The following is a 15,388-nucleotide window of genomic DNA, read 5'->3' as shown; positions in this document are numbered from 1 at the left end:
TAACTCAGATCTCAAAACGACTTTCACAACATGAAGAGCGAGCAATGGAATAAGATTACAAGTGGGTAAAAAAAAAGCCTGAAGCTTTTTGGCACATTTGAACAACAACCCCTGACAATGGAACTGCACAAAGATGAGTGGGTCTCACACACTGTCATACTGTGAACATAAATTACTCCTTCAACAAATGTCAGCACCAGAAATTGGATCGCTGATGTCATTTTGCTGAAGCAAAAGCCAGGCTGCTACTGTTAGAGTAGCAGAAACACAGCGATCCATGAAGAATATCAATAATTAATCTAACAGTGGAACCAACATAGGAATCATGACACACATATCAGCAATGTTATTAGATTTGATTATGCTTCATAATTTGTTAAGCAGATAAAAGAAACCCTTCTCAAGACACATAGATCTTATCCAAAGATAGAAAGAAGAGAAGGCAAGAGCATAAAAGCAAAATACAAACCAGGATTTTTTTGTTTAACTGCAACATGTAAAGCAATAAAGTTCCATAAGGGCACTCTCTACTTTCAGTTACAAGGTACTGAATGCAAATGTCACACCCAACTACTACCTGACTCTGTCTTCTTCATCTGTGAAGGTGGAGAAGTTTCTGGCAGCTCAACTCTAACTGGCCCGGATAACAACAGAGCCAGCCACCCTCCCAACCCCACCACCAAGGCCAAATATTTGCAGCGGCAATCTCTTTCTCTCTGTCTGTCTGTCTGTCTGTCTGTCTGTCTCTTTCCCTGTCTGTCTGTCTCTCTCCCTGTCTGTCTGTCTCTCTCCCTGTCTGTCTGTCTCTCTCTCCCTGTCTGTCTGTCTCTCTCTCCCTGTCTGTCTGTCTCTCTCTCCCTGTCTGTCTGTCTCTCTCTCCCTGTCTGTCTGTCTCTCTCTCCCTGTCTGTCTGTCTCTCTCTCCCTGTCTGTCTGTCTCTCTCTCCCTGTCTGTCTGTCTCTCTCTCCCTGTCTGTCTGTCTCTCTCTCCCTGTCTGTCTGTCTCTCTCTCCCTGTCTGTCTGTCTCTCTCTCCCTGTCTGTCTGTCTCTCTCTCCCTGTCTGTCTGTCTCTCTCTCCCTGTCTGTCTGTCTCTCTCTCCCTGTCTGTCTGTCTCTCTCTCCCTGTCTGTCTGTCTCTCTCTCCCTGTCTGTCTGTCTCTCTCTCCCTGTCTGTCTGTCTCTCTCTCCCTGTCTGTCTGTCTCTCTCTCCCTGTCTGTCTGTCTCTCTCTCCCTGTCTGTCTGTCTCTCTCTCCCTGTCTGTCTGTCTCTCTCTCCCTGTCTGTCTGTCTCTCTCTCCCTGTCTGTCTGTCTCTCTCTCCCTGTCTGTCTGTCTCTCTCTCCCTGTCTGTCTGTCTCTCTCTCCCTGTCTGTCTGTCTCTCTCTCCCTGTCTGTCTGTCTCTCTCTCCCTGTCTGTCTGTCTCTCTCTCCCTGTCTGTCTGTCTCTCTCTCCCTGTCTGTCTGTCTCTCTCTCCCTGTCTGTCTGTCTCTCTCTCCCTGTCTGTCTGTCTCTCTCTCCCTGTCTGTCTGTCTCTCTCTCCCTGTCTGTCTGTCTCTCTCTCCCTGTCTGTCTGTCTCTCTCTCCCTGTCTGTCTGTCTCTCTCTCCCTGTCTGTCTGTCTCTCTCTCCCTGTCTCTCTCTCTCTCCCTGTCTGTCTGTCTCTCTCTCTCCCTGTCTGTCTCTCTCCCTGTCTTCTCTTCACAGAGGATCAGTACTGCCGAAGTAGTTTCCTGAGCAAGGGTTATAGTTCTTCAATCTCATTTTAGAATGGTTTGCCATTGCCTTCCCAGAAGTACTTAGGGCAGGAATTTGGCATTTTGCCATTGTGCCAGCAACGAATCGCATACTCTTCATGAAGAACACCATAGGGTCTTTAACATCCAGCAACTCATGTCGACAGACAGGACACATGGTTAACGTCCATCCGAGGGACGACACACAGAGATGAATCACCCTGCATGGGAAACACTGGGATGACCGTTCATAGCTGACAGGATTCAAACCCAGGCTAGACAGTTCAGAGGTGAATGTGCCTACCTCTAGGCTATACTGACAGCCGAGACACAAACATATGCAAGCATAAATAAATGTATACAGGTACGTACTTCTATATTAAAAAAAAAAAATCCAGTTAGAATTTGCATATTGGATGGTTGCATCTCATTCAGATAGCTTTTTTAATGTACCCCATAGATGCATAAATTAAGTAGCACTGCACTCAGTAGAGCGCGTACCTCCACCCAACTGAACAGTTTACGTTTTGTATGCTACAGATAGGCTGGATGTGCATCTAGACCGGAACCAAAATTGAATCGGCTTGTTCTTGTCACCTAACAAACTCATCCATCTAATTGTCACAACTCGTCCAAAACTTTTGAGACATCATGCTATATATTGTTTTGGCCCGATCAGTCAATGGTGAAGAATCACTCAAAAATTCTCGGATCCGGATCCAGATCTTCACCTAAATCTAATTGTTTCATTCTTGCCACACACCCAACCTGTCTACCAAATTTTGTCCGTATCCATGCATAACTTTGCGACACTCTGATCACAGACAGGGGTGAAAACATAACGCTCATCCACTTTCGGTGGAGGTAATGAATGAATGAATGCACAATTACACCTGAAAAACAAATGTTCACACCAACAAATTTCTGAAGAGCTCTTGCAGGTGATGCATTATCACAAGTTTGCAGAATTCAATACAGCAACACCAAAAGATAAAACCAATCAAACAAAGTCTCCTTATCTGCAGCATAACTAACCCAAGAAAAGTCTCAACCTCTGCCTCAGAATAAAGTTGCCACTTGCTATCTCCATTGAAGCAAACACATACAAAACAATTCCAAAAAGGTGGCCATGGCAAACCATGTGCAAAGAAACATTTATATTCCTCAAAAAGAAAATTTATAAACCATTCCCCAAAGAAGCAAGGATACATTGTGATGCTCCCATTCTTGGTTCCAATAGCCATGATCTGTAGCACTTGATCGTAGGCCAAAGCACTGGGCTGGTGAGGGAAACCATGTTGCACTGTCTGTGGAAACAAGCACGGAACGTGATCATTTAAAGACGGCAAATTAAAAATAAAAACTTTTTTGTTCATAGACTAATAAGAATGCAAGGTCATTATCAGTGTTGATAAAGGCATGTTTACCAGCAAGCAAATCAAGGTGCTGCCTATGCTTTGAACATTGATTGGAGCAAAAGGAAAAGTGGGTGTAGGGAGTTTTAGAAAGCAAGGGACTGGATCAAAAGACAGGGGTCAAAGATCAAAGAGAATGGATTCAAGATCAATGGTCCTCGGGTACCAGACTCGGTGGCCTAATGGTTAGAGCATCTGTTCCGAGTCTGGGGAGGTTGGCGGTTCGTTTCCAACTCTGGCCGATTCATACTAAAGACTTTAGCATTGGTACATGTTGCTTCTGTGCTTGGTGCTCAGAATTTAAAGGATAGAGCACAAACAAACCCCATAGGTTGGTATCCAGGAGGATGAGGAAATTCTCCTTAATTGCCCTACCGAGTGTGGAGAAAATAGTGATATAAAGACCGTGTTGCTGGTACCTGAGTGCTCTGGGAAGTGGTCACTTCCCTCAAGTTCAGTGGCTGTTTTTGCCTATCTGATGTTGTCCACTGTGAGCACACTTTGCCTTGCAGCTTCTCCACAATCCTTAGACCCAGTAGAAAACAAAAGGATCAAAAAAGGGGCAAAAGCAAGGTGAGGAAAGTTTTACAATACCTGGGTAAAGTTCAAACATTGAAGGGACCAGTTTAATGATCAGAATTGAAATGTCAAGGGTCAGAGACTAAAGCTAAATAGTTCAACCTTCATTGATAGGTTGGTGGTGGGAACAACCTATCTGTGGTGAGAGAGCAGTAGGTCTCACTTTTTCAGCTTCTTTGTGGGAAACACCAATGTTGAAAACTTGAGTCCACAGCACACAGGAGAAAAAAAAAAGTGTGAGGCAGAAGCACCATCCTAAATGGAACCATCATGAGTCTGTACTCCATTGCCCCACAGACAAACTCCTTGTTGGCTGTGAGAAGCTCCAATGTTTTAAAAAGGAAGACTTGCCATGACAAAGGATGCCAGTCTGAGTCTGGCTTTGATATGTAGTCTGGCCGATTATTTGACCCAGATATTCAAGTGATTAAACTTCTTCCAGTGATCGATTGCATAGCATAACCAAGGGTCTTTGATGATCCTTCTGAAGAGAAAGCGTGAGAATGCGAGATTTACCTGGCATGAAAAATACTGTAACAAAATCGGATCCATTCTAGGTCAGCATAAGCTGTTGCTGCCGGCTTGTCATGGCATTTCAAATTGTACAATACAATTGCAGAATAACCTGGTAGAATAAGTTTTGCAAGAGCGTTGGAGAGGTCATAAAATAATGTGTACTAGGAATTGCAACACTCCAACCTCTATTGGGAGAAGAGTTTAGAGAATTCCATTGAAAGCTACCGCATTACCTGACTGCAGAAAACTTGGCAAGAAAAGGTGGGCCTCAAATACCAGGGATATGTTCAAGCACTCCGACAAAAACTCTCGCTTGAGATTATGGCCATTCAACTACATTTACTGCTGCTGCTCTCTCATGTCAATTGATTGAGGCCAGGCCAAAAATCAGGCCATTTGAGAAATGAAGAAGTTCATTTGAAGAAGTTCAATCTCTCAAATATCTCTATAATCAGAAGCAAGCCAACCAACCTGCAGTGGAGAATATCTGTGGTTGCACCATTCTTGTGACTAGGAGTGATATTGGCTGTATTCCAAGTACAGGAGAGTTGGCCAAATGTGAAGGACAGGATGAAGAGAGCAGACAAAGGATAAGCAAGAGCGGTAGAGCATGGTTTGAGAGCATGGGTGCTGATTGCATATGGGGCTGTCACAACAAGGCAAGATCAAGGCTGGCCAGGATTATATATATACACTCTTGAGTGGAAAATAAAATGTAATCCAGTTCAGAATGCAGTGAGGATCAGGGAGAAAAGTTTAGAAGGAGATTTGATAATTTAAGGCCACAAGCTATGGAGGCAAGCACCTTAAATACATTCAGCCTTGTTTCAAGAGCAGTCAGTTGTTATGGCATTGGAGAAGAGGGAGAGGATGGAATGGGAACACACATCAGAGACAGACTTAACTAGACAGCTCATCGAACACGATACCCACACAGTGTTCAAGAATATACTGCACTATCAGACCCCAACATTCGCGGAGGTGCATTCCAGGAAAAATGCCATGAATGTTGAATCCATGAATGTCGGGACAATGTTTCAATGGAAAAATGTGGATCGGTTCCGGCAGTTTGTGATTCATAAGGGAAAATGTTAAAATTTTACAAACATAAATGCACATAATTAGTTTCATGAAAAATGCTTACAAATAAAACTCCAAAAGGTTAGCTCACTCTTTTGCCAGAATCGTCATGTTATTTTATCGAAAACAACCCGTTTCTTTTGTTTCAATCTTGTGTGGTTGCCAAAGCGAGTCATTTCCGGGATCAACTACTCGGAGTTATAGCTTGAAGAAAGATACCGTATTCCACATTATCTTGCAAAGGTAACGCTGAGTTGAAATTCCATAATTTTTAAACATCCTGGCATCCCAGTCCTTGTGTGTTAGAATTTCATTTTATTTTAGATTCTAAATAAAAGTTCATTTTTACTTAACCTGAATCAGCCTCACTGATCAGCAAAACATTTACGCCACACAGTTCCTTCAGAAAGTCTTCACACCCCTTGACTTTTTCACATTTCGTTGTTACAGCCCGATTATAAAATGGTATATTTAAAAAATCTTTTTGTCACCGATCACACAAAATACCCCATAATGACAAAATGAAAACATGCTTTTAGAAGTTTTTACAAATTTATTGAAAATGAAACACAGAAACATCTAATTTACATTTGTGTATTGTATTCAGCCCCATGAGCCAATACTTCGTATAAGTGCCTTTGGCAGGGATTACAGCTTTGAGTCTTGTGTACATCTGTATCAGCTTTGCACATCTGGATTTGGAGAGTTTCTCCCATTTTTCCTTGCTGATTTGCTCAAACTCTGCCAAGTTGGATGGGGAACATCAGTGAACAGCAATCTCAAGTCTTTCCACAGATTCTCAATGGGATTCAAGTATGGGCTTTGGCTGGGTCACTCATGTACTCTCACATTTTTGGTCTGAAACCATTCCAGTGTTACTTTGGCTGTATGCTTCGGGTCATTGTCCTGTTGGAACATAAATCTTCGCCACAGTCTATGGTCCTTTGCACTCTGAAGCAGGTTCTCCTCAAGGATTTACATGTATTTGGCTCCATCAATTGTTCTCTCTATGCTTTCATGTCTCCTAGTCTCTGCCTCTGAAAAGCATCCCCATAGCATGATGCTGCCACCACCATGCTTCACGGTAGAGATAGTGTTGGATGGATGATGAGCTCTGCTCTTTTTCCACCAGACGTAGCACTTTGCAATCAACCCAAAGTTATATTTTCATCTCATCAGACCACATAATTGTTTGCCTCATGCTCAGTCTTTCACATGTTCCTTTTTGCAAACTCTAGGTGTGCTGTTATGTGCCCTTTTCTCAGGAGTGGCTTCCATCTGGACACACTCCCATAAAGGCTAGATTTGTGAAGTGCAGAGACTGTTGTTCTTCTGGCAGGTTCTCCCATCTCAGCCAAGGAACTATGTAGTTCTGTCAGAGTGTCCAACGGGTTCTTCGTCACTTCACTGACCAAGGTCCTTCTTGCTTGGTTGCTTGGACAGCCAGCTCCAAGAAGATTCTGAGTAGTTCCATAATGTTTCCATTTCGCAATGATGGAGCTCACTGTGCTCTTGGGAACTTTCAACACTCTATAAATTGTTTTATACCCTCCCCGAGATCTATGCCCCCTCACAATTCTATCTCGGAATTCTACGGACAGTTCCTTGGACTTCGTTGTAGAGTTTCTGCTCTGACATGCACTGTCAACTGTGGGACCTTATTAGTCCAATAATTGCTACCTATGATAAACCCTATGTGAACCCGGAAATTGTTGGTACTATAAGTTTTTTTGGTGGATTTGTAAAGGTTAGGGGGTATATATGACAGAAACACCTCTTGCCGATGCAGCAACTTTGGGGAACCTCCGTAATTTGCATAAATCCAAGATGGCCACCACCAACCTTGGTTCAAATAGAAAATCAGCAATAACTTTTGATAGAATCAAGCTAGAAGGATGATTTTGGTACCTACACATAGGTTTTCACACATGGCGGATGCAATGAAAGTGTCAAAAAAAGTTTTTGAAGTTGCTAGACAAACATAATCCAAGATGGCCACTGTTTTGATTTGGCGAAATAGCTAATCGGCCATAACTTTTGATAGAATCAAGCTAGAAGGATGATTTTGGTACCTACACATAGGTTTTCACACATGGCGGATGCAATGAAAGTGTCAAAAAAAGTTTTTGATGTTGCTAGACAAACATAATCCAAGATGGCTGCTGTTTTGATTTGGCGAAATAGCTAATCGGCCATAACTTTCGATAGAATCACGCTAGAAGGTTGATTTTGGTATCTACCTATAGGTTTTCCCATATGGCAGAGGCAATGGAAGGCTCAAATTATGGTCTTAACCGCAAAGGGAATAAGGCCAACCTTGTGAAAAAACTTGCGATCCTGTCAACCGAGCCAAGTCCCCCAGAAGAAGTGATTGTTGATGCAGGACAGCTACTGTATCACATCGTCTGGCCCTGTGGTGGTACAGTATCTACAGTAGCTACAAGCATGGGGACCAGACTGCAGCCCTACAGTAGAATCCCAACGAAAGTGATATTTGACCGCTATGGCAATATGTCGGCTAAGGATTATGAAAGGTCACGCCGTGCTGGTGGTGCTGGTGCTGGTACTTACAACCTCACACTCACGTCTCCTCTTCCTAAGCGAGAAGTCATCCTTAATAGCAAGGCTAACAAAAGACTTCTCTCACGTCTACTTTGCACATACACACTGGGCGTGGATGTTCTGATGGTTGGAGAGGAGGAAGGACCGTTCAGCCATGATGAGGCAGATGTGTTGATGGTCAGCTACATGCTTCAGGCTGTTCATGAAGGGAAAAGGGCGATTCGCATAATCAGTGATGACACAGACGTTTTCATCATTCTGATATTCTGGGTTTGGAAGCTGGGGATCACTGCTTTGGTGCAGATGGAGAAGTGGGACGGGAGTGTGTTGCACATCAACCAAATTGCAACTGCTCTCGGAGATAAGAGCCTCCAGCTCCTTGGAATGCATGCGGTGACAGGGTGTGACACAGTGTCGTATCCATTCAACAAGGGAAAGATCACCGCCCTCAGCAAACTCCAAGAAGGAGACTTTCCAGGGCTCTACTCTGTCATCGGAGAGGAGACCGCTACACATGAAGACCTGCTGAAAACAGGTCAAGAGTTCTTCGCTGTACTATATGGTCAGCCAAAATGCACCAGCATGAATGCCGCCCGACATGCCATCTACACAAAGAATAAGGGTAAGCCACCCCTAGTGAAATCCCTCCCTCCTACAGATAAAAACTTGCTCCTTCATATGCTCAGATCGCACCATCAAACGATACTATGGAAAGCAGCAGACAAGCAGAACGCCCCTTCGCTCTGTATAACTAACTTCGGTTGGGAGATTCTCAACAGCATACCGTCTCCAGTAATCACCAAGGGACCACCAGCACCTCCTGAGTTAATGAAAGTCATAAGCTGTCAGTGCAAAGCCACAGGAAATACTTGCGCACAAGCGAACTGCAGCTGCTTCGGGGCAGGCCTGTCCTGCACAACCTACCGTCATTGTGAGGGTTCAATAGATGAGTGCCATAACCCAATGACGAAACACGAGGAAGATGCCATGATGAATGGTGAAGAAGAGGATGACACCAATGATGACAATGATATAGGGCTTGTGGATCCTGGCCTTGATCCTCTCGAGTACTAGACATATATACTCAAGATGACATGATGTGCTAGTTTTAGAAAGATGTGTGGTGTGCTACATATTAGCGCATTGTTACAGATACAAATGTACCCTGATATGTACAAAGATGCTTGATGTACAAGTATAGTTGATAGTGGGAGTGCAAGGTTGTGTGTTTAAAATGGTTTATTGAGATGTTGTGAATTATTTTATTGTAATTAATATGTGTTCGTGGATCCAACAAGATTATTATTAAAAAATGTAATAAACATTTTGGTTGTCATATTGTTTTCATGTTTCTAAATCTGATTCCTACCAAGTGTAGTGTAGACCATCTTGGGGGTAAGGGGAGGAGGGAGGCGGAAGGGGAGGGGGGAAGGGGAAGGGAGAAGGGGGAGGGGAGGGGAGGGAGAAGGAGGGGAGGGGGAGGGAGGAGGGGGAAGGGGAGGTGGGGGGGGGGGGGAAGGGGAGGTGGGGGGGGGGGGAAGGGGAGGGCCAGTCAACAATGACGTTGCAGCACAAGTTGAGATTCAGTGTATAATGTTTCTTGCTGAAATGCGCTAAGTTAAATATGAATAAAAAATTTGGATCTCGTCATCGGAGGTCATTTTTAGGTAGGCCATGTCCTTCCCAGGCCCAATGGCCATGTCTATGCCAAAAATCAAGTACGTGAGTGAGTCTGGCGCACTGAATTGAAAATATATAGAACGCTCATACTCCGTGAAAAGTGTAGCCGCCGTGTCGCCATCTTGGTTAGCAAGACTCGACCGACTCGCTTCGCGGATCTCGTTTGTTTTGAACGTGTCCCAGATTTTAAAAGCCAGACAACTGTTAAAATGCCATTTTGTGCGGCAATAAACTGCTCCAATCGGTTACGGAAGGGTTGTGGAAAGACGTTTCACAGCTGTTTCAAAGACGTTTAATTCATATCGCACAAAATCGACAAAAATCGACACAAAAACACGATCGCACAAAAGGTGAAAAAACGCAATTGCTTTTCGCTCTGAATTACGTGCAAACGCATGACGGAAATCACCATCGCCCAGCATCGAGTGCCAACCAAGATGACGCCCAGTAGCTGCATCTCCACCTGTGTGGTGTGAATGGCAATGGTTCATTCGATATATTTTCAGTTCAGTGGTCTGGCGGCGAGGATGGAACATCACGTGATCACTCCGAGCGAATCAGCGAGCTGCTCTGGCACAGGCTGAGATTCTGTGTAAATGTTCCTTGCTGAAATGCGCTGAGGTAAATATGAATAAAAAATATGGATCTTGTCAAATATTTTTAGGTAGGCCATGTCCTTCCCAGGCTCAATGGCCATGTCTATGCCAAATATCAAGTACGTGAGCCTCTCCGTTTAGGAGTCTATAGGTAACACACAAACAAACTGTGTTTTATATATATACTAGCAGAAGTACCCGGCATGGCCGGGCGGGGGAGGGGAGGGGAACGGGGGGGTTGGGGGGCGAGCGAGCCCCTTGGCAAAGCGAGCGATTTTTTTTTTCATAGCGTCATAGCGTCATAGCGTTCATAGCGTCATAGCGATTTTTTTTTCATAGCGTCATAGCGTCCATAGCGTTCATAGCGTCATATCGTTCATAGCGTCATATTGTTCATAGCGTCATAGCGTTTCATAGCGTCATAGCGATTTTCTTTTTTCATAGCGTCATAGCGGTCATAGCGTCATAGCGATTTTTTTTTTCATAGCGTCATATCGTTCATAGCGTCATATCGTTCATAGCGTCATAGCGTTCATAGCGTCATCACGTGATCGCTCTGAGCGAATCAGCGCCCACCTGCTCTGATTCCGTTGATTCCGTGCGCTGAAATGCGCTGAGGTAAATATGAATAAAAAATATGGATCGTCAAATATTTTGAGTTTGGCCATGTTCGTCGTACGCTCAATGGCCATGTCTATGTCAAATATCAAGCACGTAAGCCTCTCCGTTTAGGAGTCTATCGGTAACATTACACACACACACACACACACACACACACACACACACACACACACACACACACACACACACACACACACACACACACACACACACACACACACACACACACACACACACACACACACACACACACACACACACACACACACTGTGTTTTATATATATATAGATAAATATATTCCAGAGGTTGATGGACATGGCATTGAAAATTAGAATGTGATTTTTCTTAAGACTACATTAATTTTTTTTACTGATTTATACATTCAGGTAGGTGAAACAGACAAGGAATAGTCATTTCTGTACGAGTTTTTTGAGAAATTGGCATGCGAATTGAAAACTAGTTTTGACTGAAAAAAGCTTTAAAAATCCAGCAAAGTTTGGACCTACATTGGTAGTGATTAGATGAGAGGTATTTCAAATTCTTACATATTTCCAGACTGTATGATGGTCAAATTTTCTGAGATACACATCTATTTGAAGATCCCTTGTCATTTTGAATATGAAAAAGTGATATAGCATACCTGTTTGGATGATGTAACGGGAGTAACCGCAAAAGTGCATCTGTTTTCTGTTATCAGCTTCTTTATTCAATTCAATTCTGGTAGTAAGAATTTTCTTAGTTCTAATGACCTTTGATTTAAAAATTAGTGTTTTGTGGATATTCATGCCCACATTTAATAATTAACAGCAAGTAAATCTGGAAACATGAGTGATAGGGTGGTCCTTATTTTTTGACTTTGAAAAGTTTAAGGTCTGACCCTGTCAAAAGGTTCCATTTGCCACAAAAACACTGTGTAAAATATTTTTGAAAAATATCAATATTTAGAGGTCCTCAAGGCCTTGGAAGTTTTACCATGTACGTGTATAATACATGTATAGCGGGGAGCTGTACAGTGCAACAGTAATGTTGCACTATTCATGGATGTCAAATAACAAAACATATGCTTGACAGATTATTTGATGTATTAGGGTTTTTATTTGTTGAATTATGCTTTTACCATACCAAGTTTTGATGAGTATATGACATACATGGATAGTGCAACATTACCCAGTGCAACAGCTTTTCGTTCACATCTTTCTTATTTGTCTTGTTCAAACACTACTTCTTTCTTCCACAGATTATTTTGTGGCATCAAATGATGGCAGTTGCTACTAGAAGTCACGTGAAAGTGTACCTTCTAGATTTGTACATTAAGGACATCAGAGGGTCTAAACTTCCATCCAACAGACAAGCTCTGGGATACTTCCTGTTTCTCCACTGTGAAAACAAGCATCCTGTCAGATGGGCAGCAACACTAACAATTGAGAAAATCCTCACATTTTGGCAAAAGGTGAATATTCCAGTTTGACAAGCAAGACTCGATCAAGAAGCTGGAATCCCTGTTTCTCCGATGGCAGTGTCTGAAGAAGCATGCTTCATGGAAGACAGCCACTCAGGTAAAGAATGAGGAAGATTTCAAAGACTGTTTTGATGACTTATTTGACATTGCGCATGCACAAGCCCTGAGCATAACGACGATTGAAGATAAGCAGTTCCTCATGGCGCAGCGGGAAAAGGGACGCCATTGGATGTATGGATAAAGTTGATGGGGTCCTGTTGCAAAAGCAAAAAAACTGTCAAGCAACTTTGGAGAAACAGAGAAAGCGACACCTAGCAGCAGAAAAAGCAGCTGAACAAGCAGAGGCCCTGGCAATTATAGAGGAAAGCAGCAGTTCAACCAACTGCCTCTGATCGTGAGGATGAAGCTACTCCATCGCCGCCAATATGATGGTGAAAGGCCATCATAACAGCTGGACTGTCAGCAAGTCTCGACAGTACAAAAGTTTCAGATCGGCTGCCATGCTGATTGTCGGTGAAGCTGCCAAAAGCCTTGGGTACAGTATTCAAGAGCTTGCCTTGAATCGTTCTAGCATTAGGCGCAGCAGGCTGAAACACAAAGCAGTTGGCAGAAGAAATCCTGAAGAACTTCTCTCCTAATGCACCTTTGATAGTGCACTGGGATAGCAAACTTATTCCCGATTTAACTGGAAACAAGAATGTTGATCGCCTCCCTGTGCTGGTGTCTGCTCAAGGAGAAACGAAGCGCTTGCCAGTGCCCAAGCTTCCATCTGGCACAGGAGAAGCTCAAGCTCACGGTGTTTCAAGTACTTGGAGATTGGAGCTTGCAAGAAAATGTCCAAGCAACGTGTTTTGACACCACAAGCTCAAACACCGGTCACAATAACGGAGCCTGCATCATCATAGAAACAGCTTCTGGGTCGAGGTCTTCTGTATTTGGCATGTCGCCACCACATTCTTGAACTCATTGCAGGTGCTGCTTTCCAAGAAGTAATGGGATCATCCTCCGCACCTGATATTCTGCTTTTCAAACGTTTCAAGGAGCGCTGGGAGTTCATAGATCAGGACACTTTTGAAAATTCTTCCATGGATGAGCAAGCAGCTGAAGGTATCGATGACATCAAGGAAAGACTGATAGAGTTCATCAACACAGCATTGATCATGGACAAGCAGCCTCGTGATGACTACCGAGAGCTGATGGAGCTCACATTGCTGTTTCCTGGATCTCCACCTCCTCAAGGAACCAGATTTCGAGCCCCAGGGGCCATGCGTCATGCATGGCGGATGGCCAGTCATCTACACATTCAAAGTGTGGATGTTCCACAGCCAATTCTGACTGACCCCTTGTGAGCAGATGGGACTTTGCGAACTGTGTGTGCTCTTTGCACACATCTACGTCAAAGCCTGGATCACTACTCCACTTGCTGTGAAAGCTCCCTACAGAGCCTTGTGTCTTCTCAAGAGTTTGATGGACAACAAGATCATCAATGAAGGTATCGCAAAGGTGACAGCCAATAAGATGGCTCGCCATTTATGGCATCTCTCAGAGGAGCTGGTGGGTCTATCCCTCTTTGGTGATGACATCGCACCAGAAATCAAAGACCATATGGAAGCAATGTCGAAAAATGAAGGCGAAGAGGAACCAGCAAAAAAAGGTCAGTGGCAATGGATACCCTGGATGGCAAAACACTTTAATTTTATCAACTTGGATTCAGACCAGGTCATTCTACTCTGGACAAGCTGCTTCTGCAGTCTCAATAATGGATGGAAGTCCTCAATGCCAAACAGAAATCAGAGCTGTCTCCTTTGACATATCACGTGCCGTTGATAGGGTCTGGCACCCCGCTCTGCTCACCAAACTCTCCTCCTATGATATCCATGGAAATCTCCATGCATGGCTTGCGGACTTCCTCTCTGGTCGTAGTCAACGTGTGGCCCTGAATGGATTTCTCTAATCTCCCCTTCCTGTTCAGGCTGGAGTTCCCCAAGGCAGTGTTCTGGGCCCTGTGCTTTTTCTTGTCTTCATCAATGATCCCGTGGACTCTCTGGAAAATCCTCTCTATCTCTTTGCTGATGACTCCACTCTTTGCCGCTCCATACCTCATCCCTCAGATCGGCAGTCTGCAGCCTCCTCGCTCTCTGCAGACCTGGACCAAATCACAGACTGGTCAAACAAGTAGAACATGTCTTTCAATCCTGACAAATCTCACACTCCCAATATGTCTCTCCGAAAAGACCTACTGGACAACCCTCCCATCTACTTTCTGAACAATCCTCTTGAAGAAGTTCTGTCACTCAAAATTTTGGGTCTCACTATCTGCCATGATCTTTCCTGGGAAAACCACATTTCAAATCTGGCCTCCAAAGCCAGTCGCCGACTGGGCATCCTCCGTCGTGCGAAGTCCTTCCTTGGCACACCTGAGCTCCTCACCACATACAAGGCTTTCATCCGCAGCTCAATTGAATACCGTTCTCCCCTCAGGGCTGGTGCTCCTGCCTCACACCTAGCTCGGCTTCATGCTGTTGAAACCAAAGCTTTCAGAATCATTGGAATCTCCCGCGATGAATCTAACTCCGAGGGCCTTTCACTCACTCACCGCAGGCAGGTTGGCGGTCTTTCTGTCTTCTACCACCTCCTCTCTGGCCTAGCTCCCCCAGCTCTGTTTGTGCTCTGTCCCCCAAATATTCCTACAGGTCGCACAAGATCTGCCAGCAACCCTCTTATGGTGAAACTGCCAAAATCAAGACTCTCTGCTCACCTTCACTCTTTCATTCCTCTTTTCTCCCGCCTCTGGAACAAACTCCCTCACTCTCTTCAATCCCACTCCTCCCTCCAGGTCTTTAAAGAAGCTGTTCACCATCTCTTATCTTCCCCCATCCAAAACCCTGATATTTTCTACCCCCGTTAATTCACCCCAGATCCATTTTTTTGAAATACCGACTTCTTTCCTGGAAGTCCTAGCAGTGTCCATGTGCTTTATACCTCTCTCAAACCCATGCCTCCTCCCCCCAAGCCCTCTCCCTCCCACAGATCTCCTGATGTCCCTGTTCTCTACTGTTGTACTTGTGTGCTTCCCTCTCTCCCAATCTTGTCTCCCACTCCCTTTCGCACGTGTTTTATGTGTCACTTTGTTTTTCTTGTGATTAA

The 15,388-nt window shown here is 44.2% G+C and overlaps 1 protein-coding gene across 6 annotated transcripts in view; it reads right to left on the bottom strand.

Moving 5' to 3' along the window:
• The window catches only part of LOC137431582 (lethal(2) giant larvae protein homolog 1), a 198,180-nt gene that overhangs the window by 111,249 nt on the left and 71,543 nt on the right, over nucleotides 1–15,388 (bottom strand). For all 6 annotated transcript variants that reach the window (XR_010985311.2, XR_010985312.2, XM_068123071.2 and 3 more), the window contains one exon: nucleotides 2,942–3,039. Coding sequence is in view for 4 of the 6 variants with exons in the window: in XM_068123071.2 (XP_067979172.2) it covers nucleotides 2,942–3,039 (98 nt within the window). In the remaining 2 variants the exon portion in view is untranslated. The remainder of the gene's footprint in view (nucleotides 1–2,941; nucleotides 3,040–15,388) is intronic.

This window comes from Myxine glutinosa, chromosome 1 (genome assembly GCF_964187855.1).
Source record: "Myxine glutinosa chromosome 1, kmMyxGlut1.1, whole genome shotgun sequence".
NCBI lineage: Eukaryota > Metazoa > Chordata > Myxini > Myxiniformes > Myxinidae > Myxine > Myxine glutinosa.
Note: the sequence above shows the minus strand (reverse complement) of the source record. Positions and strands in the feature narration are given on the sequence as shown.